The 24,825-nt window shown below is 39.9% G+C and overlaps 1 protein-coding gene across 4 annotated transcripts in view; it reads left to right on the plus strand.

The window, feature by feature from the left end:
* Nucleotides 1-21,344: 21,344 nt before the first annotated feature.
* EML5 (EMAP like 5) overlaps nucleotides 21,345-24,825 on the plus strand; it is a 160,773-nt gene continuing 157,292 nt past the window's right edge. For all 4 annotated transcript variants that reach the window (XM_060003358.1, XM_060003357.1, XM_060003356.1 and 1 more), the window contains exon 1: nucleotides 21,345-21,541. In XM_060003358.1, coding sequence (XP_059859341.1) covers nucleotides 21,345-21,541 — 197 coding nt within the window. The remainder of the gene's footprint in view (nucleotides 21,542-24,825) is intronic.

A 24,825-nucleotide genomic window follows, 5' to 3' on the forward strand; every position in this document is an offset into this window, starting at 1 on the left:
TGTCATACGTTTTCTTCTAGAAGTTTTATGGGTTCAGGTGTTACATTCAAGTCATCTATCCATTTTGAGTTAATTTTTGTGTATGGTGTGAGACAGTGGTCTAGTTTCATTCTTTTGCATGTGGTTGTCCAGTTTTTTTCCAACACCACTTATTGAAGAGACTGTCCTTGCCCCCTTTGTCATAAATTAATGGACCATAAATGCATGGGTTTATTTCTGCGTTCTCTATTTTGTTCCCTTTATCTATGTGTCTGTTTTTATGCCAATAGTGTATAGTTTTGATCACTATAGTTTTGTATTATAGTTTGAAATCAGGGAGGATAGGATTAATAGTTAAGCAAATCATTGCTTCCTTTTGGAATATTCCACAGTTCCTTTTTGAAATGATTATATTGCATAAGTGCCTTCTTTAATTTACTACCTAATTTCTATAGCAATGTTATAATTTTAAAACTGCTTTTCTTGTATATACATTTTATAATCTAATTTCAACATTGAGTTTTCACCCTTCACTCTAGTCATTGACTCCAACCTCTGCCCATTTCTCTGCTTTTGGCTAATGCTCTGAATAACTGTTCAAAATTGTTCGAGTTATAATTAAAATTTTTTTCACAGTCTTGCTCAGGAAAGAAGCAGAGAAAAATCAAATAACTCATTGAATAATGAGTTAAATGGACCTATTTATCCTGAAGTCTTCCAAGAATCCTGCGGCTCTACCGCTGTCACTGTGTGAACCCTGTTGGAATATTGGTCAACAGAAATGATCAGATATTCATAGTGGTTACTTTCTATAAGCAAATTTTTATTTACAGTCCTGTGTATTATCTGATCTTTAAAAATTAATAGAAAAGGATTTTAAAAACCTCAGCAACAAAAATTAATTTTCAGGAAAGAATGTGTTTTAAGAAGTGCCAATATTCAAAATGCTCAATTGTTACCTTTTTAAAAAAATTTCAACCTGTAATAGACTAGCTGATTGTCCTTTGAACAAATTTAATTACTATAAGAGTGAGATTTTTATTCTGAGCATTCATAGAAAATGCTCTACAGAATTTAACAAACATCATTTAACAAACTGACTAAAGATGTTGTCACATGCAGTTGCCAATCAGAGATAAAAATAATTATATTCTAAATCAGTAGTTTATAATCTTTTATTACCCCTCAAATACCTCTCATGAATAGCATGGCTTGAAAGATTATGTGTACCAAACTGTAGTTATTGTCAATTTATTTTCCAGTGCTTATGAATCAAAATTTCATATAAAAACTTTTAAATTAATTCCCCACAAGATACTAACTAAGTAACTGTAACTTTATAGAGGAGAAACCCATCAGGCACCACCTTAACCAAGTGGTCAAAGTTAGTATAACCAGTAAGAGAACAAATAGATATCATTTGCCTCTGGATATGATGTACTGAGATGGATAGAATATTGTTTTTTGTATTACTGCTGAAAATGTATAACCTGAATCTAGTAAGAAGGAAACATCAGATAAAACCAATTGAGAAACATCCTGCAGAATAACTTACCTGTGTTCCTCAAAATGTCAAGATAATGGAAAAGTAAAGACTTAGAAACTTTTTCCAGATTAAAAGAGACATGAAAATTAAATGCAACACATGAATAGAATCCTGGATCAGACTTTTAAAATTCTCCTGTAAAGGCCGTTAACTGGACAATAGGCAAAATTTAAATGACTTGTAGATTAAACAATAGTAGTGTATCAATGTTTATTTGATTATTTTGATAATTATCTTATAATTAAGAGAATGTCATTTTTAAAACAAAATACACACTAAAAAAGGGGAATTCTGTCAACAAATTACTCTGAAAGGATTTACACACACATATACATATATATACACATATGTATGTACATACCTATATGTATATACATATTTCCATAAACACATATGGAGAGAGAGAGAATGGTAACGAGAATATGATAAGTGCTAATTAATATTCAGGGTATCAGGAATATGGATAAATATTAAAATATACAGGAATTCTTTTATCATTTCTATCTGTCTGAAATTATTTCAAAGTTAAAATTAAAAATTAGAACACAAAAACTTCTTATTGAAATTAAGTAACCATTGTATCCAAGGTGAGATCCAGTCCAAAACAAGTTGATATTTTAGCTTGTGCTGGAAAGTATACAATTACCTTGCTATAGTTGAAAGATTATTACTTTCACAGACTTCTCATGATCTGAAGGCCCCAGAATGAGAAATACTGCTTTAAATCATTTGTTATTGTTATCCAAATTACAGTACCTAAAATTTTTATAGAGCCTTAGAGGAATTATGCCTCTGCAAGCTGACTATTTGCTTGCACACTGCTTTTAATGAATGTTTCATCAAAGACCTTCATCAAAAAAGTTTAACAAACTGTTTTTGAATTACAGTAACCATTAGTAAAAAGATTTTTTTTAATATACTGACCTTGTTTATGTGACCCTTCTAAACTCACTTATTAGCTCTGGTAGCTTTTTTGGGTAGACTCTTCAGGATCTTTGGTCTTCTGAATGTAATCTTTTTTCTTCAGAAATTTTCTCTTTAGCTTTGATTTTCAGTGGTTTGACTGTGATATGTCCAGGAGTACGTGTGTGTATGTTTTAATATCCTTCTTGAGATGCTCTGAGCTTCTTGGATCTGTGGTTTGTAATTTTTCATTAATTTGAAAATTATTTCTTCAAATGTGTCTTCATCTCTGTTTTCTCTCCTTGTGAGACTCCAATTACCTGTATTCGACGATTTGATATTGTCTCACAGCTCTTACATGCTCCATTTTCCTTCTGCCACTCTTTTTTTCTCTTTATGCTTCATTTTAGACACTTTCTAATGCTTTAACTTCAAGGTCACTAATCCCTGAAATGGAGGTGGAGAGATAGGACCCTGCTGGGGTCGTTGGCCTTGCTAAGGATTTGGGTATTTATTTTAAGCAGTGGGAAACCTTTAGAGAATTTCAAATTAGGGTTGGTGATGGTAGGGGGAGTAATTGTAGTTAATGCAACATACAGTTCAGATCCTACAATGTTTGTATTTTGCATATTAAAGCCTCCAAGTTCTTGAAGATAAACCAGGATGTGCTAGAAGGCATCATAAATAAGAGAGTAAACAACATTTGAACTACTCAGTGATATGCCAGTATTTTGTACTTGGTTATAGAATGGGCATAGGCAGCTGACCTCTCCAGACCATACTGCATGGATATAAGTTGTTTAAAAGAGTTACAAAATATGTAAACCAAGTATTTATTGAATACTCATAGGGTGCAGAGATTAAAGTAAAAACAAATATTACAAAATGTAAAGATATTACTTAGAGACGGTATTTCATTTGTTGACCAAAATATTTTCCCAGTGTAGTAAAGGCTGTAACTTTGAAATATATATGGCATTTTATTACTGTCCTGTCCTTTATACATCCCAGCTTTATCTACTTTTAGCTCTCATTATCATATCTCCTTTTTCTAGAACAGTCCTATCTACAACTAAACTGTATTTGCCTCTCTAGGAAAGGTCCTCCTACATCAAAATTAGCTTAAGGGGTTTCCCTGGTGGCGCAGTGGTTGAGAGTCCGCCTGCCGGTGCAGGGGACACGGGTTCGTGCCCCGGTCCGGGAGGATCCCGCGTGCGGCGGAGCGGCTGGGCCCGTGAGCCGTGGCCGCTGGGCCTGCGCGTCCGGAGCCTGCGCTCCGCAACGGGAGAGGCCACAACAGTGAGAGGCCCACGTACCGCAAAAGAAAAAAAAAATTAGCTTAAGACTTATTTTCTCATAGAAACTTTGCACCGAAGTTTACTTTTTTGCGCAAACTATGATACATTTACTTTTCTTTCTTATCGTCCCTACATCCATCTTTTAAATGTAGTAGGTGTTAATGATGAGTAGAATTCAATAAAGTCTCTCTTGATAAGAGCATGTTTATTCTATAATCCTTTTGTAATTTTTTAGATATGCCATTTAATTGTATTAAAAATTTGTATATATAATTCACTTGTTTATATATTTTTCACTTGTCTTTAAAGGTCTGTATGGCTTCACCTTGTTTTCTTCACTCAAGCATAAATTCTTCAAAGCACAGACTGTGAGTTCATTCTCCTTGATTACTCCTTCATAGTACCAAGCCCAGTGATTCACACGTTGGCGCTCAATTTATGTTTAGGGAAGATTATGGTGGTGGTTCTTAACCTTTTTCTTTCTGTGGCATGCTTTCAAATAATAGAATTTTGGGTGATGTTTGAGGGCATTAGAAACATGAAGCAACTTGAAACAAGTCAACAATTATTACAGAATAATTGCTACTACAGTATATAAAAATGTCTTCAGTATCTGTGCGAGCATTTACAGTTACTTCACTGTTTGAATAGAGTTATTTATGGTCCTGAAAGTGTTCTGTTAAAAGTTTGTTGAACAAAAAATTCTCATGCTTTCTGTTATTACATTGATGTCAAGATATGCTTCTTATTTCTTACTGGTAGCTAGTTGTACAACTGCTATACTGAAAACTGCAGAACTCTTGGCATATAGCAATTCCATCCAAACCTATGCATTAAGAGACTTGACAGACTCTAGGGGGATTTCCCTGGTGGTCCAGTGGTTAAGACTCTGCACTTCCACTGCAGGGGGCATGCTGGGGAACTAAGATCTTGCATGCCACACAGTGCGGCCAAAAAAAAAAAGAGAGAAACAACAAACTCTAGCTTGGCTCTAGCAGCTTGAGGCTATGTCCCTAGAAGGACCCCAGACCCGTGAGAAAGATCAATGCTTCCAGGAGAATTTACTGTTTGTTCGAGCCAAAACCTGGTGATAGAGCCCTGAACTCCCTCTTAGAGCTGTTAGACTTGAGAATGCTTGCAATTATAAATCCTTTCTTTGCCCTCTAAGATGTAAATCTACCACCCAAAACTGTTTCTTCAAAGACTTGAGAGCTGTCTCTTTGAAATGTAAACATCCAGGGAGATAACTCTCTCTCTCATCCTCAGTCCCTGCATCTGCATAAATAAACAATTTCCTAAAATTCAATATGATAAGTGCTATCATATTGGGGATAACCACCTAACTTCAGTGGCTGTCTGGCTTCAACTTGCACCAACACCTCCTGCCATAAAGGTAGATGTTTATTTCTCCTCTGGATAAACTCCAGTGAACAACTCCAGGTGTCCTAGTCACATAAACTAACCCCCCTTAATACCCCTGCAGTGCCTTTCCCTGAACACACTCAGCCTTTTAAGTCTCCAGCCCTTTGTTTCAGGAAAGGTGAGTTCAATTCACATTGGACCCTCTTTCCTATTGCAATAGTATTACTGAATAAAATCTGTCCTCACAGCTTTGACTACTGTCCAGTTTTGTTTTTGACGATATTATATTGCATTACCTGCAGTTGCTGCAGAAATGTATTTTATATGTTGATCACAATTTAGTAGCATTTCCACTCAGGAAATAAGCACTGGGCAACCGCATATTGGATCTGTGTTAGGGGACAATGCTCTATGGGTCTCCTGTGTTTCTGCATGACTTGTTTACAGAGGCACTGACTGCCTTTGTTCCAGACAATCTTCTCAAGGATGTTTGTGTACTGAACAACCTTGGAAGATAAAGTTAGTATCTCCCTTTGGAGCAAAAGGTAAGTCTGTTTATTGTCCAGTATAATAAAGATGATACCTCCCTTCAGGGCAAACAGGCTTACTGCCCATTATGAAAGATTTAGGTTCCCTGACTTTGGCAGAGATTCCTCTCCTGTGATGCAACTCACTGTGTGTGTAGTTACTGTGCAGCCCTCTTTCTATTACCCTGTGGGAAATGGGGCTCAGGGAGCCAGTGGCCCAGAGATCACAGAATAAACTGGATGATGCCACCTGGAAGTGTGGGCATTAACTCCAACTCCCCATGGGTGAACTTTAACCAGTGGGAAAGATGAGACAAGAGGGAGCTGGACAAATAAATTCCCCTCCTTCCCCTTCCTTCTTCCCATAGACTACTCCAGGCCACACTTTGCCCTTGCAGCCCATTAAGGGAAATCCTGTGTGCCTGGTGGATGCACCTGCATAGTGGTCTGCTCTGTCTCTTGAAGGCATCTTCTAAGGTGGTAGCCAGGCAGTAATGTACTACACATTGTTTCAAGTTTTCTTACCTCACTTTCTTTTCCTCAACCTCACTGCCCTGGGTTTGCCCTTCCCAACTGAAAAAGCCATTCCTTAATCATTGTCTCAGTTTTCTTGAGAATCCAGGCTGAGGTGGTGGCTAAGTAAAGAAGGAGGACTATAGATTGTAAAAGGATAAACAGGTAAAAATATGCTCTCAGGAACACACATTTTAGAAGCATAAATAAACAATTTCCAAAAGTTCAGTATGATAAGTGCTACTATAGAAATATGTATGATTGGCTTCAAGGAAGCAGCCCTGAGAGAGCACTATGGTGTTGAGAACATCTGGACAAAGTACACGTGACTCAAGGCAGAAATGACTTAAAGCAGAATGGACTGATTAAGAAGCAGTTAGGAGACCTTCAAGATGGCGGAGGAGTAAGACATGGAGATCATCTTCCTCCCCACAAATACATCAGAAATACATCTACATGTGGAGCAACTCCTACAGAACACCTACTGAACGCTGGCAGAAGACCTCAGACTTCCCAAAAGGCAAGAAAATCCCCACGTACCTGGGTAGGGAAAAGAAAAAACAAAGACAAAAGAATAGGAATAGGACCTGCACCAGTGGGAGGGAGCTGTAAAGGAGGAAAGGTTTCCACACACGAGGAAGCCCCTTCACTGGTAGATATGAGGGGTGGATGGCAGGGAAACTTCAGAGCCACGGAGGAGAGCACAGCAACAGGGGTGCAGAGGGCAAAGTGGAGAGATTCCCGCACAGAGGATCGGTGCCGACCAGCACTCACCAGCCCGAGAGGCTTGTCTGCTCACCCGCCGGGGTGGGCGGGGCTGGGAGCTGAGGCGCGGGATTCGGAGGTCAGACCCCAGGGAGAGGACTGGGGTTGGCTGCGTGAAGACAGCCTGAAGGGGGCTAGTGTTCTACGGCTAGCCGGGAGGGAGTCCAGGAAAAAGTCTGGACCTGCCTAAGAGGCAAGAGACCATTGTTTCGGGGTGCGGGAAGAGAGGGGATTCAGAGCACCATCTAAACGAGCTCCAGAGACGGGCGCAAGCCGTGGCTATCAGTGTGGACACCAGAGGTGGGCATGAGACGCTAAGGCTGCTGCTGCAGCCACCAAGAAGCCTGTGTGCAAGCACAGGTAGCTATACACATGCCCCTCACCCCATCCCCCACTGGGAGCTTTGCAGCCTGCCACCACCAGGGTCCCATGATCCAGGGACAACTTCCCCAGGAGAACACACAGTGCACCTCACGCTGTTGCAAAGTCTGGCCGCCAGCAGGCTCGCCCTGCATTCCAGTTATAACTCCCTTACCCCTCCCTCCCCCCGGCCTGAGTGAGCCAGAGCCCACTAATCAGCCGCTGCTTTAACCCGGTCCTGTCTGGGCAAGAACAGATGCCTGAGGGCAACCTAAACACAGAGGCGGGGCCAAATCCAAAGCTGAACCCCAGGAGCTGTGCAAACAAAGAAGAGAAAGGGAAATTTCTCCGTGCAGCCCCAGGAGCAGCAGATTAAAGCCCCACAAGCAACTTGAGGCACGCTGCAACTGTGGAATACCTGAATAGACAACGAATCAACCCAAAATTGAGGCAGTGGACTTTGAGAGCAACTGTAGACTTGAGGTTTGCTGTCTACGACTGATTTGTTTCTGATTTTTACGTTTATCTTAGTACAGTTTTTAGCACTTGTTATCACTGGTGGATTTGTTTATTGATTTGGTTGATCTCTTCTTTTCTTTTTTATTACTTTTTTATGTTAGTAATTTTTTAAATTTTAATTATTTTTATTTATTTATTTATTTATCTTTCTTTTTTTCTCCCTTTTCTTCTAAGCCATGTGGCTGACAGAATCTTGGTGCTCCAGCCTGATGTTAGGCCTGAGCCTCTGAGGTGGGAGAGCCAAGTTCAGGACATTGGACCACCAGAGACCTCCTGGCCCCATGTAATATCAATCAACAAGAGCTCTCCCAGAGATCTCCGTCTCAAAGCTAAGACTCAGCTCAACCCATCAGCCAGCAAGCTCCAGTGCTGGATGCCCCAGGCCAAACAACTAGCAAGACAGGAACGCAACTCCACCCATTAGAACAGAGGCTACCTAAAGTCATAATAAGTTCACAAACACCCCAAAACACACCACCAGACACAGCCCCGACCACCAGAAAGACAAGATCCAGCCCCACCCACCAGAACACAGGCACCATTCCCCTCGACCAGGAAGCCTACACAAGCCACTGAACCAACAATACCCACTGGGAGCAGACACCAAAAACAACAGGAACTACGAACCTGAGGCCCGCAAAAAGGAGACACCAAACACAGTAGGTTAAGCAAAATAAGAAGACAGAGAAATATGCAACAGATGAGGGAGCAAGGTAAAAACCCACCAGACCAAACAAATGAGGAGGAAATAGGCAGTCTACCTGAAAAAGAATTCAGATTAATGACAGTAAACATGAGCCAAAAACTAGGAAATAGAATGGAAAAAATACAAAAAGTGTTTAGCAAGGACCTAGAGAAACTAAAGAGCAAACAAACAATGACAAACAAACAATAAATGAAATTTGAAATTCTCTGGAAGGAATCAATAGCAGAATAACTGATGCAGAAGAATAGATAAGTGACCTGGAAGATAAAATAGTGGAAATAACTACCATAGAGCAGAATAAAGAAAAAAGAATGAAAAGAATTGAAGACAGTCTCAGAGACATCTGGGAAAACATTAAACGCACCACCATTCAAATTATAGGGGTCCCAGAGGAGGAAGAGAGAAAAAAGGGACTGAGAAAATATTTGAAGAGATTATAGTTGAAAACTTCCCTAACATGGGGAAGGAAATAGTCAATCAAGTCCAGGAAGCACACAGAGTCCCATACAGGAGAAACACATGAAGACACATATTAATCAAACTATCAAAAATTAAATACAAAGAAGAAATATTAAAAGCAGCAAGGGAAAAGCAACAAATAACATACAACGGAATCCCCATAAGGTTAACAGCTAATCTTTCAGCAGAAACTCTGCAAGCCAGAAAGGAGTGGCAGGACATATTTAAAGTGATGAAAGGGAAAAACCTACAAACAAGATTACTCTACTCAGCAAGGATCTCATTCAGGCTCGACGGAGAAATTAAAACCTTTACAGACAAGCAAAAGCTAAGAGAATTCAGCACCACAAAACCAGCTCTACAGCAAATGCTAAAGGAATTTCTCTAGGCAGGAAACACAAGAGAAGGAAAAGACTTACAATAAGAAACCGAAAACAATTAAGTAAATTGTAATAGGAACATACATATCAATAATTACCTTAAACATGAATGGATTAAATGCTCCAATCAAAAGACATGGACTGGCTGAATGGATACAAAAACCAGACCCATATATATGCTGCTTACAAGAGACCCACTTCAGACCTAGGGACACATACAGACTGAAAGTGAGGGGATGGAAAAAGATATTCCATGCAAATGGAAATCAAAAGAAAGCTGTAGTAGCAATTCTCATATCAGACAAAATAGACTTTAAAATAAAGACTATTACAAGAGACAAAGAAGGACACTACATAATGATCAAAGGATCAATCAAGAAGAAGATATAACAATTGTAAATATTTATGCACCCAACATAGGAGCACCTCAATACATAAGGCAAATGCTAACAGTCATAACGGGGAAATCGACAGTAACACAATCATTGTAGGGGACTTTAACACCCCACTTTCACCAATGGACAGATTGTCCAAAATGAAAATAAATAAGGAAACACAAGCTTTAAATGATACTTTAAACAAGATGGACTTCATTTATATTTATAGGACATTCCTTTCAAACACGACAGAATACACTTTTTTCTCAAGTGTTCATGGAACATTCTCCTGGACAGATCATACCTTGGGTCACAAATCAGACCTTGGTAAATTTAAGAAAACTGAATCATATCAAGTATCTTCTCCAATCACAATGCTATGAGACTAGATATCAATTACAGGAAAAAATCTGTAAAAAAATACAAACACATGGACGTTAAACAATACACTACTAAATAACCAAGAGATCACTGAAGAAATCGAAGAGGAAATAAAAAAATATGTAGAAACAAATGACTATGAAAACACGACGACCCCAAACCTATGGGATGTACCAAAAGCAGTTCTAAGAGGGAAGTTTATAGCAATACAATCTTACCTCAAGAAACAAGAAACAACTCAAATAAACAACCTAAACTTACACCTAAAGCAATTAGAGAATAATAAAAAAAATCCAAAGTTAGCAGAAGGAAAGAAATTGTAGAGATCAGATCAGATATCAAGGAAAAAGAAATGAAGGAAAAAATACCAAACATCAATAAAACTAAAAGCTTGTTCTTTGAAAAGATAAACAAAATTGGTAAACCATTAGCCAGACTCATCAGGAAGAAAAGGGAGAAGACTCAAATCAACAGAATTAGAAATGAAAAAGGAGAAGTAACAACTGACACTGCAGAAATACAAAGGATCATGAGAGATTACTACAAGCAACTATAGACCAATAAAATGGACAACCTGGAAGAAATGGACAAATTCTTAGAAATGCACAACCTTCCAAGACTGAACCAGAAAGAAATAGAAACTATAAACAGACCAATCACAAGCACTGAAATGGAGACGGTGATTAAAAATCTTCCAACAAACAAAAGCCCAGGACCAGATGGCTTCACAGGAGAATTCTATCAAACATTTAGAGAAGAGCTAACACTATCCTTCTCAAACTCTTCCAAAATATAACAGAGGGAGGAACCCTCCCAAACTCATTCTACAAGGCCCCCATCACCCTGATACCAAAACCTGACAATGATCTCACAAAAGAAGAAAGCTACAGACCAATATCACTGATGAACATAGATGCAAAAGTCCTCAACAAAATACTAGCAAACAGAATCCAACAGCACATTAAAAGGATCATACACCATGATCAAGTGAGGTTTACCCCAGGAATGCAAGGATTCTTCAGTATAAGCAAATCAATGTGATACACCATATTAACAAATTGAAGGAGAAACACCATATGATCATCTCAATAGGTGCAGAAAAACTTTCGACGAAATTCAACACCCATTTATGATAAAAACCCTGCAGAAAGTAGGCATAGAGGGAACTTACCTCAACATAATAAAGGCCATATATGACAAACCCAAAGCCAACATCATTCTTAATGGTGAAAAACTGAAACCATTTCCACTAAGATCAGGAACAATACAAGGTTGTCCACTCTCACCACTATTATTCAGCATAGCTTTGGAAGTTTTAGCCACAGCAATCAGAGAAGAAAAAGAAATAAAAGGAATCCAAATAGGAAAAGAAGAAGTAAAGCTGTCACTGTTCGCAGATGACATGGTACTATACATAGAGAATCCTAAAGATGCTACCAGAAAACTACTAGACCTAATCAATGAATCTGGTAAAGTAGCAGGATACAAAATTAATGCACAGAAATCTCTGCATTCCTATACACTAATGATGAAAAATCTGAAAGAGAAATTAAGGAAACACTCCCATTTACCATTGCAACAAAAAGAATAAAATACTTAGGAATAAACCTACCTAAGGAGACAAAGACCTGTATGCAGAAAACTATAATACAATGATGAAAGAAATTAAAGATGATACAAACAGATGGAGAGATGTATCATGTTCTCGGATTGCAAGAATCAACACTGTGAAAATGACTATACTACCCAAAGCAATCTACAGATACAATGCAATCCCTATCAAACTACCAATGTCATTTTTCACAGAACTAGAACAAAAAATTTCACAATTTGTATGGAAACACAGAAGACCCCAAATAGCCAAAGCGATCTTGAGATAGAAAAACAGAGCAGAAGGAATCAGGCTCCCTGACTTCAGACTAACTTCAAAGCTACAGTAATCAAGATGGTATGGTACTGGCACAAAAACAGAAATATAGATCAATGGAAGAGGAGAGAAAGCCCAGATATAAAACCACGCACATATGGTCACCTTATATTTAATAAAGGAGGCAAGCATTTACAATGGAGAAAAGACAGCCTCTTCAATAAGTGGTGCTGGGAAAACTGGAGCGCTACATGTAAAAGAATGAATGAAATTAGAACACTCCCTAACACCATACACAAAAATAAACTCAAAATGGATTAAAGACCTAAATGTAAGGCCAGACACTATCAAACTCTTAGAGGAAAACATAGGCAGAACACTCTATGACATAAATCACAACAAGATTCTTTTTGGCCCACCTCCTTGAGAAATGGAAATAAAAACAAAAGTAAACAAATGGGACCTAATGAAACTTAAAAGCTTTTGCACAGCAAAGGAAACCATAAACAAGACAAAAAGACAACTCTCAGAATGGGGGAAAATATTTGCAAATGAAGCAACTGACAAAGGATTAATCTCCAAACTTTACAAGCAGCTCATGCATCTCAGTATCCAAAAAACAAACAACCCAATCGAAAAATGGGCAGAAGATCTAAATAGCATTTCTCCAAAGAAGACACACAGATTGCCAACAAACACATAAAAGGATGCTCAACATCACTAATCATTAGAGAAATGTAAATCAAAACTACAATGAGATATCACCTCACACCAGTAAGAATGGCCATCATCAAAAAAATCTACAAACAATAAATGCTGGAGATGGTGTGGAGAAAAGGGAACCCTCCTGCACTGTTGGTAGGAATGTAAATTGCTACAGCCACTATGGAGAACAGTATGGAGGTTCCTCAAAAAACTAAAAATAGAATTACCATATGACCCAGTAATCCCACTACTGGGCATATACCCTGAGAAAACCATAATTCAAAAAGAGGCATGTACCACAATGTTCACTGAGGCACTATTTACAGTAGCCAGGTCATGGAAGCAACCTAAGCAACCATCAACAGATGAATGGATAAAGAAGACGTAGTGCATATATACAATGAGATATTACTCAGCCACAAAAAGAAACAATATTGAGTTATTTGTAGTGAGGTGTATGGACCTAGAGTCTGTCATACAGAGTGCAATAAGTCAGAAAGAGAAAAACAAATACTGTGTGCTAACACATATATATGGAATGTTAAAAAAAAAAAAAGGTTCTGATGAACCTAGGGGCAGGACAGGAATAAAGACACAGTCTTAGAGAATGGGCTTGAGGACATGGGGAGGGGAAAGAGTAAGCTGGGACGAAGTGAGAGCGTAGTATTGACATATATACACTACTAAGTGTAAAATAGATAGCTTGGGAAGCAGGTGCATCGCATGGGGAGATCAGCTCAGTGCTTTGTGACTATCTAGAGGGGTGGGATATGGAAGGTGGTAGGGAGATGCAAGAGGGAGGGGATATGGGCATATATGTATACATATAACTGATTCACTTTGTTATATAGCTGAAACTAACACAACATTGTAAAGCAATTATACTCCAATAAAGATGTTAAAAAATATGTATGATTTTATATAATGTACTAGGGACTTAAATGAAAGCTGATTAATTCTGGAGAGTGGATGGGGATGTCACAGCAAACCACAGAGAAGAGGTGTGTATTAGTTTGTTTGGTTTGCTGTAACAAACTACCACAAACTGAGTGGCACAAACAATAGAATCTTACTCTCACACAGTTCTGGAGGCAAGAAGTTTGAGATGAAAGTGTTGGTCGCATTGGTTCCTTCTGAGGGCTCTGAGGGATATATCTGTTATATACCTTTCTCCTAGCTTCTGGTGGTTGTGGCATTTCTTGGCATGTAGATCTCTGCCTTCATCTTTACGTGACATTTTCCCTGTGTGGGTGCCTGTGTCCAAATTCCTCCACTAACCCTTTTAAAAACTTTTTTATTGGAGTAGAGTTGACTTACAATGTTCTGTTAGTTTCAGGTGAACAGCGAAGTGAATCCCCTTTGGTAACCATAAGTTTGATTTTGAGATCTGGGAGTTGGTTTCTGTTTTGTAAATAAGTTCATATGTATCATTTTTGTCAGATTCCGCATATAAGTGATATCATACAATATTTGTCTTTCTCTAAATTTCCCCTTTTTATAAAGACACCAGTCATTTTGGATTAGGGGCCCACCCTGTTCCAGTGTGACCTCATCTTACTAATTACATCTGCAATGGCTCTATTACCAAATAGGGTCACATTCTAAGGTACTGGGGATTAGGACTTCAACATATAATTTTGGGAGGACACAGTTCAACCCATAAGAAGATGGTACATTTGAGCTGGACCTCAAATCTTCAGTAGGAATTTGCCAGGCTGACAGTGGAGAGCTGAGATTATACACATCATGGATGACACAGGGGTGCATGGAGCTTTGGAAATGTCTGGTTAATTTTAGGGAAGACCAGAATATAGCTAGTAGGGCTAGTTCAAGGCAGGGAGGAACTGACTGGAGATGATTGTGGCAAACAGGTTGGAGGCTTCATGTGTCTCAATGAGGAGATGGTCCTTTATTCCGTAGTCCGTTGGAAGCTACCCAATGCTTGTTAAAGATTACTTCTGTTACATCTTCTTAATTATAGAACCAATGGTGTGTGTAACTGACATGTCAGCTGGGACTTCCCTGCCACTTGGAGTGTTTAACATGGCTTGACCCCCAAGTTTACCACCTCTTAGAATCCTGGGCTTCCCCTACTGCCTCCCCAGCAACTTTATAATTCTCTTCATGGGGTGTTGCTTCCTACTACATCAATCTAGATTAGAAGCCCTGTTTCTCTAGTTTCCAATAAAAACAACAACAACTAACATTTCAGTGTTTAGAAACTTTGAGAGGCTTTGGAGATGGTTGCATGGCAAAACTTGCAGCTTTGCCATCTCTCTGATTTCATTCCTTTCTCATCTGCCTGGAGCAACAAATCATTTCTCATTCCTCACGAGGAACAGTTCTGCCTACATTCAACTCATTTGGGATCTCATTTTCTGTGCCAAGCATGCATTTGAGTATTTTTTCCCAAACAAATATAATTCTCTTCCCATCTCAGAAATAAAATTCTCTCATCTCATGTATGTTTTAAAGAGCTTAGAAAACACACCAATAAAAGTGTAAAAATTACCCATCATATTATAAAACGGTTAATATTTGGTATCTTTTGTTTTAGCTGTTAATATATTCTATAACTGGGCTCATTCTGTATATATTAGTACATTTTTGTAACTGGATTTTAAAAAATTTTTATATTACATTATGGGAAATTTCCAATGTTGCCAAAATATATTTGAAAACCTAATTTTCAATGGTTTTATAGTATTTTTAATATGGGCTGAATCAATTTACTTAGAGTTTTCCCTATGGTTGGACAGTTAGGTTTCCTGATTTTTAAAAATTTATTTATGTATTTATTTATTTTTGTCTGCTTTTGGTCTTTGTTGCTGTGCTCGGGCTTTCTCTAGTTGTGGCGAGTGGGGGCTACTCTTCATTGTGGTGTGCAAGCTTCTCACTGCGGTGGCTTCTCTTGTTGCGGAGCATGGGCTCTAGGCACGCGGGCTTCAGTAGTTGTGGCTTGTGGGCTCAGTAGTTGTGGCTTGCGGGCTCTAGAGCACAGGTTGTGTAGTTGTGGCGCACGTGGGATCTTCCCGGACCAGGGCTCAAACATGTGTCCCCTGCATTGTCAGGTGGGCTCTTAAGCACTGCGCCACCAGGGAAGTCCCAGGTTTCCTGATTTTTATTGTTGTAAATTATGCCATGGTAAATGTTTTGATACATGAATCTTGATCTGGATTTTTAATTATTACATTATGACAGATAACTAGATGAGACATTATTGAGTCAAAGGATAGGAATATTTCAAGGCTCAAGATGCCTTCATTGCTTCTAGAAAAGTTTCTTGAAACAGGGGAGTGGCATGATCAGATACATGATCTTTATAGATAACTCGGGTTTCAGAATCTTGGGAAAAGATAATTAGAAGTTAAATGGCAAATGGAGATTGGGAGGGTGTAGACATAGAGATTGGGATGCAGTTTAGGGATATTTGTAAAATAGAGTCAAAAGGGCTTGCTGATTATGGAGGTGAGAAACCAAAGAAAACTGCTTTGCTTTCCAACCTGCCTAACTGGGGGAATACTGAAGTTGCTAATACAGAAAGAGAAGATGGCAAGGTGTGTAGATGTGTAGAAGAGGATAATTTGGTTTGAGACTTTTTTTTTTATTTCAATTATACACCTATTTTGAATGGCTTTAAGTGGAATCAAATAGGCATTTGGAAATATGTTTACTGGTGGGGAACATCTGTAATTTTTGCCTCCCCTAAATATGGGACTAACTTTAGAATTTTTTTAAAAGGAGGGCATTGGGGTGACAAGCTGGTTAGAAGAAGTCTTGTCTTAAAGCTGCATTTTTTTTTTAGCAAACTCCTGTTTTTGTTTTAATTTAGATAGCATGTGTATTTAGTTATGTAAACGGAGATTGGAGAACACTAAAGATTCTAAGTCAGCCCTGGATAGCCACTGCTGGCATCCATTGCTTCTCATTCTGTTAATACCACTTCAATTTTCCTTGGGAGAATCACCCCTCTCCCACTCCCGCTTCCTGTGGTTTTAGCGCACCTGGCACTACTCTGTGGATCCAAGGATGGGCATGTATCTCAAGTCAGCCAATCAGAGTCCATGGGGTTGAAGTCAAGGAGTTTCCAGGGGAACTGCTGAAATACTCTTTCCACAGGGATTGCTGAGAGAATAAGACGGTAGAACTGGAGTTGTTAGCAGCTATTTTGCTGATCTGGCAATGGACTCAACCCAAAAGAAAACGGAACTGAGTTAATTCTGATGACCTGGTTCTGATGTTATCTCTTGAGCCCTAGGATCCAAGTGCATAGATACCAGTTCTAGTTGCAGTCCTTTTTGGCGTTAAAATTCCATTTTTATCTTAAGCCATTTTGCGTGGGTTTCTGTAACATACAACTAAAAAAGTCCTGACTAATACAGTATTGAAGATCAGAAAAATGTTCAAGTTTTCAAAAGTTTCAACTATTCAAAATAAAACTAAGAGGAAACCTATTATGACTACACATGTATTCTCTTTTGTATTTAATGGTTGACAAATATGTATGGAATATCTACTGTAGGGTCAGGCACTATGTTATGCTCTGTACATAAAACAGGTTAATTAAAGGTATGGTTACAGAAACATTTTTATGGACAGCATATTAAAAAATCATTATAATTCATAAGTTGGCTGAATTAGCTAGTTAGAATTAATAGCATGAATTTTGGCTTTTATGCTTTATATACTTTGCTTTTCGTTTCTTTTGTAAAGACCTGAGGGTAGCTAAAAGTAGTAGTCAGCAAAAAAATTTATTTGCTTGAACTTTAATATTTCAAATGTTCGGAATATAAAGGCTCCATACTAGGAATTCAAGTTTCAAGATATAGATTACCAATGGGTAGTGTAGCTTATATTTAAAATGCCTAAGGGAATTCCCTAGCGGTCCAGTGGTTAGGACTCCGTGCTTCCACTTCCGGGTCCAGGGGTTCGGTCCCTGGTGGGGGAACTAAGATCCCAGAAGCCACGTCGTATGGCAATAAAATAAAATAAAACAAACCAAAACAAAATAAAATAAAATGACTAAAAAATGCCCACCTGTTGATATGTAGAATCTGGGGGTCTTTCTCCTGCATCCTTATTTGCATTACTTTCAAAAGGTACAGATGATGAAATCACATCTAGCAATAAAAGCTTGATTAAGCTTTTTGATGTGACATTAGTAATAACAGATTATATATAAAGTTGTAGGGGTAAGAACTAATCAGGGTTTTTTTTTTCTCCTCTCTAATATTCATGAATGTTTTACTTTTTAGCCACCCTTGTGCCTCAGCTGTCTCTTTTGGTCTTGAGTTGTCAGTTGAGGATGGTTTAATTAAGAATGATTTTCCTTCACACTCCACCCTTGGGTCATTAAAAATTGCAATGGGGGCTTCCCAGGTGGCGCAGTGGTTGAGAGTCTGCCTGCCAATGCAGGGGACACGGGTTCGTACCCCGGTCCGGGAAGATCCCACGTGCCTCAAAGCGGATGGGCCGGTGAGCCATGGCCGCTGAGCCTGCGCGTCCGGAGCCTGTGTCACGCAACGGGAGAGGCCACAACAGTGAGAGGCCCGCGTACCGCAAAAGAAAAAAAAAATACAATGGAAAATATGATGATGGAAAAATAAATTATTTCAATCTGTTATTAATATGCGTACTACTTAAATATATATCGTGGGATCCATAAGACATTGTACTGAAAAAGCCCGAAACATAGAGAAAAGTATGTCTTATTCCTCATTATCCTACATCTCATAAAATTTACATGTAACCAGTAATTAATGTACCACAGTTGTACAGCAACAAAATATTTCATCTTTTCTAAGTTCACTGCTTAAATTTAAATAAGCCACAACTTTTTCTTTTTCTCACCAGGGGTTTTCAAGGAACTCAGTAGTGAGTTAGAAAACATATTCTTATTAAAAAACAAATACATGCGACAAAGAGAAATTGTATGTGCCTTTGTCCAGGGAACCCCACACAGGCCTTTTAATGGCTTCAGAGCCACTTCTCAAGCCTGAGTTCTTTCTTGCTTCCCAGCAAGTGCCAGAAGCCTAATCTGCATTCCTCTTCGCTTTCTGCTAAGATTCTTGTTATCAGAAGCCAAAGACAAGCTGTTGAGTGTGGCACATTTCCCCCAGTCTTGCTCTCCACCCCCTTCTAATTTTTGGCTGCCCTCATTACAAGAGTTTTGATGGAAGAAATTTTCACATACTGAGGTATGTGGAAGTCATTCTGGCTCATACATGATTTAACTTAAACCTTATGCTAACTAGAACAGTCTGTTTTGTGGCCTTTTAAACATGCATTGTACATCTGCTTCAACCATTAAAGAAAAGAATGCATTTAAAAATCAAAATGGAAAACCTGTGGTTCAGGCATCCAAAATGGAGCTGGGTGGCCATTGTGGATGTGGTTTCAGATATGTTGTGCATCACTTAGAACTTCTTAGAACTTGAATTTTCTGAACAGTATCAGTCTCAAGGACACCACCAGCCATTCTCAAAATAATCATCTGCTAGCGGCTGCCAGCCACAGTCTAATGGTCCCAAGGTCTCCCCTTGTAACTCTGCAATCATTTCGGACCCCAACGAATTCTTGCTTAACAAGCACCCTTACTTCTTGCCAGCTCCCATCCTAATTCTTGACAAACAACTTATGTAATTTTATGGTTTTTGCCTTTATATGCCACCCCCTTTTTGTAGTCCAGTGGAACACAATTCAGGTGCTTCTTGAATCTGTGTATCCCAGGCTATTGCCCTCAGTTTAGCTCAAATAAAACTCTTTTCTATTTCTATCATAGATTGGTTTATTGATTATTTCTATTGACAGTTTTATAGCTAATCACTCTGGGAATAGCAAAACTAATAAACTTTTAAAAATGTCTGAAAGCTTGGTAATTGTATAAATCTCTTACAGTCAGTTCTTCCTGCATCATAGCTCCTCACTACCCCGTTAGATGATTATTCTGAACTATACCAGATTGGATTTCTACTTTCAGCCTTCCTGGTGGAGCTCACCAAATCTACTCACTCCTTTAGAGTTTACTTTTCATGACATTTATGCAAATTCCTTCCTCTGAAATGGCCCTTCTTTCCTGCATGTAGACTAGAAGTCATAACCAAAACTAAAAAGGTATCCTCTTGTCTCAAACTGGTAATTTGCATCTTTGAGGAAGCATAGATTGGGTAACATCCATTGCAAGGTATGTGTACCATCTAGGAATCATCACCTCTGTGCAGTCACATTTCTTAAAAGGATGTTAGTTTATTCTAGCTTTTCTCAGGTTTCCAAGTTTTGGTATTTCCCAGGGAAATCAAAACGGATTTTTTTTAGACACGAAAGATTCATATTTGTATTTTATAAGTTATTATTTCTCGTTGTAAACCTTATGGTTATCATTCTGCATTTAAAACCTTTTAAAATATGGATTTCAAATTATTTTACAGGTATTGGTAAATCCTGTGAGAGAGGGGGCACTTAGAAAACTGAGGAGGAGGGGAACTGACAGAGGAAGTCATCGCTCCCAGTACTTGTGTTTACAGGCTCATTCTCCAGAATTATGACTCAAGACATTTTCAACATCACTGCAATGCAAAAAGTATCGAGTTCATTGGTGTTCAAAACAGTAATTTAAAAAATTCAGGTACCACTGCTATTTCTTAAGAAATTGGATCTGGCGTGTCATTTTACGATTTAAATTCTACTTTAAGCTTTGAGGTCACGTATACAAATAAGAAAATGTGCGCTTAGGAAGTCAGGTTTTCTTCCCACTCAGTGTTTGGTATAGTGAGCACTACGAAGCAGCTAGAAAACACACGCACACAAGGTATCAGGAAAAAAAAAAAAAATGAGGTTAACATCCTAGTGTTGATTCTTCCACGCATAAACGTAGCCCTGGCCGGGTTCAGGGGCCTTGTGAGACAGGCGCTTCCCGGGCGAGACCTCCCAGAAGCAGGGAACGAGGGTGGCCCAGAGTCCCGCCGGGGCCTAAGCGGGACGCGGTCAGGGCGGCTGGGGTCGCTGGTCCTGGCCGAGGATAGAGGGACTAGACGTTAGGTGAGAGCGAGAGGACGGGAACCGCGACCCGGCAACGGTACCCAAGGAGCACCCAGCGCCTTTGCGCTCCCCCGCTGGGAGGGGCGGGGCAGGGTTGGGCAGGGCGAGCGCGGGCGTTGGCTGCGACGGCGGCGAGGGGGCGGAGCCGCGCGAGGCTGCGCGCTCGCCGTTTTCCTGCGCTGGGGGGCGCGCGGCGCGGGTCCGCCGGGCTGTGGGACGAGGCCGCGGCGGGACGTGAACGCCGCAGGTGACCCGGGCGAGGAGCTGGGTGCCAGGGCGGCGGCGGAGGCGTGGAGGCGAGAGGCGGGCCCTCGCTCGGCTCGGCTCAAGGCTTGGGCGCTGCGGCCTGAGGAGACAAGGCGACCGAGGTGGGCGAAGAGAGGGCGCGCGGCACCCTCTTGACGGCCGGCGGCGCCCGCGGCCCTCAGCATGTTCCGCGAGGCTAGGGTTTTCCTCCCGCCCGTGGGCTGAGGCGGCGCCGGCGGCGGCAGGAGAAGCGACATGCACCTGCCAGGCGCGGCTTAGAGGACGCGGCAGGCGGCGAGTCCCGGCCGCCCGCGGGAGGGCTTGTTTCGCCCGGACGCCGCCGCCTCCTGTCTCCCGCCGCCGCCGCCGCCGCCGCCGCGGGCCCGAGCGGAACGGCGGGGTGGGCGCCCCGACATGGCGGCCCGGAGCGCCCCGAGCTGCCACCTGCGGCTCGAGTGGGTGTACGGCTACCGGGGCCACCAGTGCCGCAACAACCTCTACTACACGGCGGCCAAGGAGATCGTGTACTTCGTGGCGGGCGTCGGCGTGGTGTACAGCCCGCGGGAGCACCGGCAGAAGTTCTACCGGGGCCACAGCGACGACATCATCAGGTACGGAGGGGCGGGGGCGGCCGCCGTCCCCTTGAGATCCGCGCGCCGAGTTTGCACTTGCCGGTCCTTCTGGGTGCCCGTGACCCGCTCCTTCAGGGCGTATCGCCCGGGAGAGAAATCCACAGCCATCTGGTCCCGAATCCACCCTGTTAACACCGGAGAAATGCCTTTCCCCATCTTCGCGTTCTAGATGCCTTTCCCCATCTTCGCGTTCTAGAGTCTCTCCCCCTCGGTCGGTGCGGTGACACCAACTCCGCTTATCCACTGGGCGCTCGGTTTTCTGGCTGTGTACTCTTCTTCTTCCATCAAATTTGTGAAATGTACGAAAGGTTATTTTGGTAGCATTTTACTCCTTTAAATCCCTTCGTTGATTTCTTATTCAACGAATTCTTAAAGCGCCCGAGGGAAGTCCTTTACCTAGTAGAGGACTGATAAAAGTCCCCTAAGCTCTAGGCTGGTCCTGGGGAGCGCGCCCAGGATGGCATCCTGGAGGGCTCTCATCTCTTGGCCATAATGATTAGTTGAGGTTTCACTCCCTGCTGTTATCAGCAGATAGAAAAGAAACCCTGGCAACCTTCAGACAATTCATTGGACTTTAAAATGTGCACACCTATAGGCAGTTTGGGGATAGGTTTGATCCGAGGAAGGTGCTAAAAATAATTCTGATTTCCAATTCTGTTTCCTTTTCAATAAAGCAATGCTAAATAAATATACTTTTGTATTTTTAACTTAAATCACAGTTTTGTCTTCATTTTAATTCTTTTGTGGGCGGCATCTTAAAGTTGGTCCCAGTGCTTGTTTACATTTCTTTAGTGAGCGGTGTATTTGAAATGTAATTTTCAATCAGTGTCTCAGCAGAACTTTTGTGGCAAATAAAGTTAAAAGCTGCAGAAATTATTCTTGTCCATTGATTATTGTCTCAAGCACAGTATATTTGTCGTTGATGATGGAGAATGTGTTTTAAAACATTTTGAGACTATGTGTGTGTTTGTGTGTGTGTGGGCGCGCACTTGCGCTTGCTTCTTCTGGGTTTTTTAAAAGAGATTCTATGATTGGATTTGGTTACTCAGTTTTATCCCCATGTCTGTTTTCCACAGGATTTAAATTGTGCATTTCAAATCCAGTATCATGGTTTGATGTCTTGTAGGCAAAAAACTCTGGCACTTAAATTCTGTAAATAAAGAAGATCTTCTATTTTGCAAGTCTGTACCTTTATGCTCTGTAAGAGGGAAAAGGAGGCCTAGGACAAACAATAGGTAGGGCAAGATGGAGTAAAGATAAGGAGACCAGAAGCTGAGATTGTGGAGTAGGAAATGAGATAGTGTTTTGTGTTCGGTTTGTTGTTATTCACCCCAAGAGTAGAATTTACCCCAGTTCTTTGTCTTTTTCCCTGATCCTTTCCCGTTTCTCTCTTCTTTCCCATGTGTTAGTTCTCTGACAGTTCAGGGGATAGTAGCCTTATATAGTTGAAGAAGCCTTGACTGAAGCCCTCCTCCAGATAGTCAGTCTCTTAGGTTCGATTCAGTAGGTGGGGTAGGTAGGTGTGAAGGATTTTGAGGTGCACTTCTGTTGTTTTTACTACTTGGTAGTTGAGAGCAATATGGTATGAAGATCTTCTGAAACTAGATATGATTTATTTGATGGGGTAAATGATGTTTTGTTTATTCTTCCAGCAGTAATTTGAAGCTATATTATGTCACACCGCTTGAATTTTTATAATTGTGTTTCAGTAAATTGTAAGGAGGTGATGCTTTGCCTTCCTTTGGTATATAATATATACCTAGTTGCACACCATATATGTAGTATCTCAACGTGTTTCAAAAGTGAGATTACTCTAATTTTTGTCATAATTGGATACTTGCTTATGATTTTATGCAAAGGATTCACCCTTAAAATAATTTATAACAATAAAAAGTTTTCTTGAAAATTTCAATGGGGTAGTAAAATCTGAATATATGGCATCCTGAAATTGTGGCACAAATTTAGTACAGTACTAAGACTATAACTTAGAAATCACTCAAACTGTTTTGGAAATTTTGTTTCATACAATAATGGTAGAGATCATTCTTGTTTATGAAATAGATCAGGAAAATGTTCAAAGCTTTCAAATTTGTTTCAATTCAGTGTTTGAAATACAAATATAGTTACTACTCCAGTAATTTTTCAATTCTGTCACAGCAGAAAATGTAATATTCATAAATGTGATGGCATGGTGGAAAACTGTTGCTGTAACGTTAGCCTTATTAGTAAAAAGTATAGTTTTTATCATCTGTTTTGTTTTCATACTTGCTTGAAACTTAGGTAAAACATATTAATTGAATATAACTTAGTCTGAAGCTGACTATACCAGAATGAGCAAGTCGTTGTCTTTAGGTTTTGAAAGTGTAGGTGCCATATTGGTTGTAGACTAAATAATGATCAGTTGCTTACCAGTTCTATCATCTTACTACATCTGGCATTGCCAATGGTGGTGCCACATGACTTTATCATTTTGTCTGTGTTGCATGTAGTTGTCTTACTTCTTTTTATTAGGTATGTATATATATAGTAATTTGTCCTTTAGTTATATTTATTTCAGTATTACTGACTTATGTAGAAATTAGTTTCACTGTCAGAAATAACACAGGAATTTTAGAGTCACTTTCTCTTTCTTAATGGTTTTTTTTCCTGTGTCCCAAGTTATATTGATAAAATTCTCTAGTTATTAAGTGTTTATTACAGGCTTAAGACTAAGTTATAAAATAGACTACTAGTAGTTTTAATATACGATGAACATCTGTAGCTTGGTCTATATTTTGAAACTTTTGCCAGCTGTCTTCCCAAAGGATACAATAGCTTTTAAAATTAATTTTTCTAGATACTACCCATCAACACATTTTTGACAAGTTTGTGCTTGAAGTAGTGAATGTTATTGATAGTTTTCAAGTCATATATCACCAGTGAAGACCATTGATGGAATGTAGTTAGCTTGGTGCATTTTGTTACTACTTTTTTTTCCTTTAGACAAAATGAAAGGTGTAGTAGCTCTTCAACTGTGGTAGGTGGTGTTTTGAAGAAAGAAAACTGATCAAGCTTCATCATGATCTAGTAAAAGTGGTTTTTAACAGCTCTGTATTTATAGTATGGAAATTTCATTTATTCAACACAAATCAAAATTGTCTTGAAAAAGCGTTTCAGAATGTATGATGTCTCCATGGTGGATCAGTACTTTTTGTGTTTATGGGTTGAGGGTAGCAACTTTTTAAGGTCTGGCAGGAATTGCTGCAAACCTACTTGTTGTCTAC

The sequence above is a fragment of the Delphinus delphis genome, chromosome 2 (assembly GCF_949987515.2).
Source record: "Delphinus delphis chromosome 2, mDelDel1.2, whole genome shotgun sequence".
Taxonomy (NCBI): domain Eukaryota; kingdom Metazoa; phylum Chordata; class Mammalia; order Artiodactyla; family Delphinidae; genus Delphinus; species Delphinus delphis.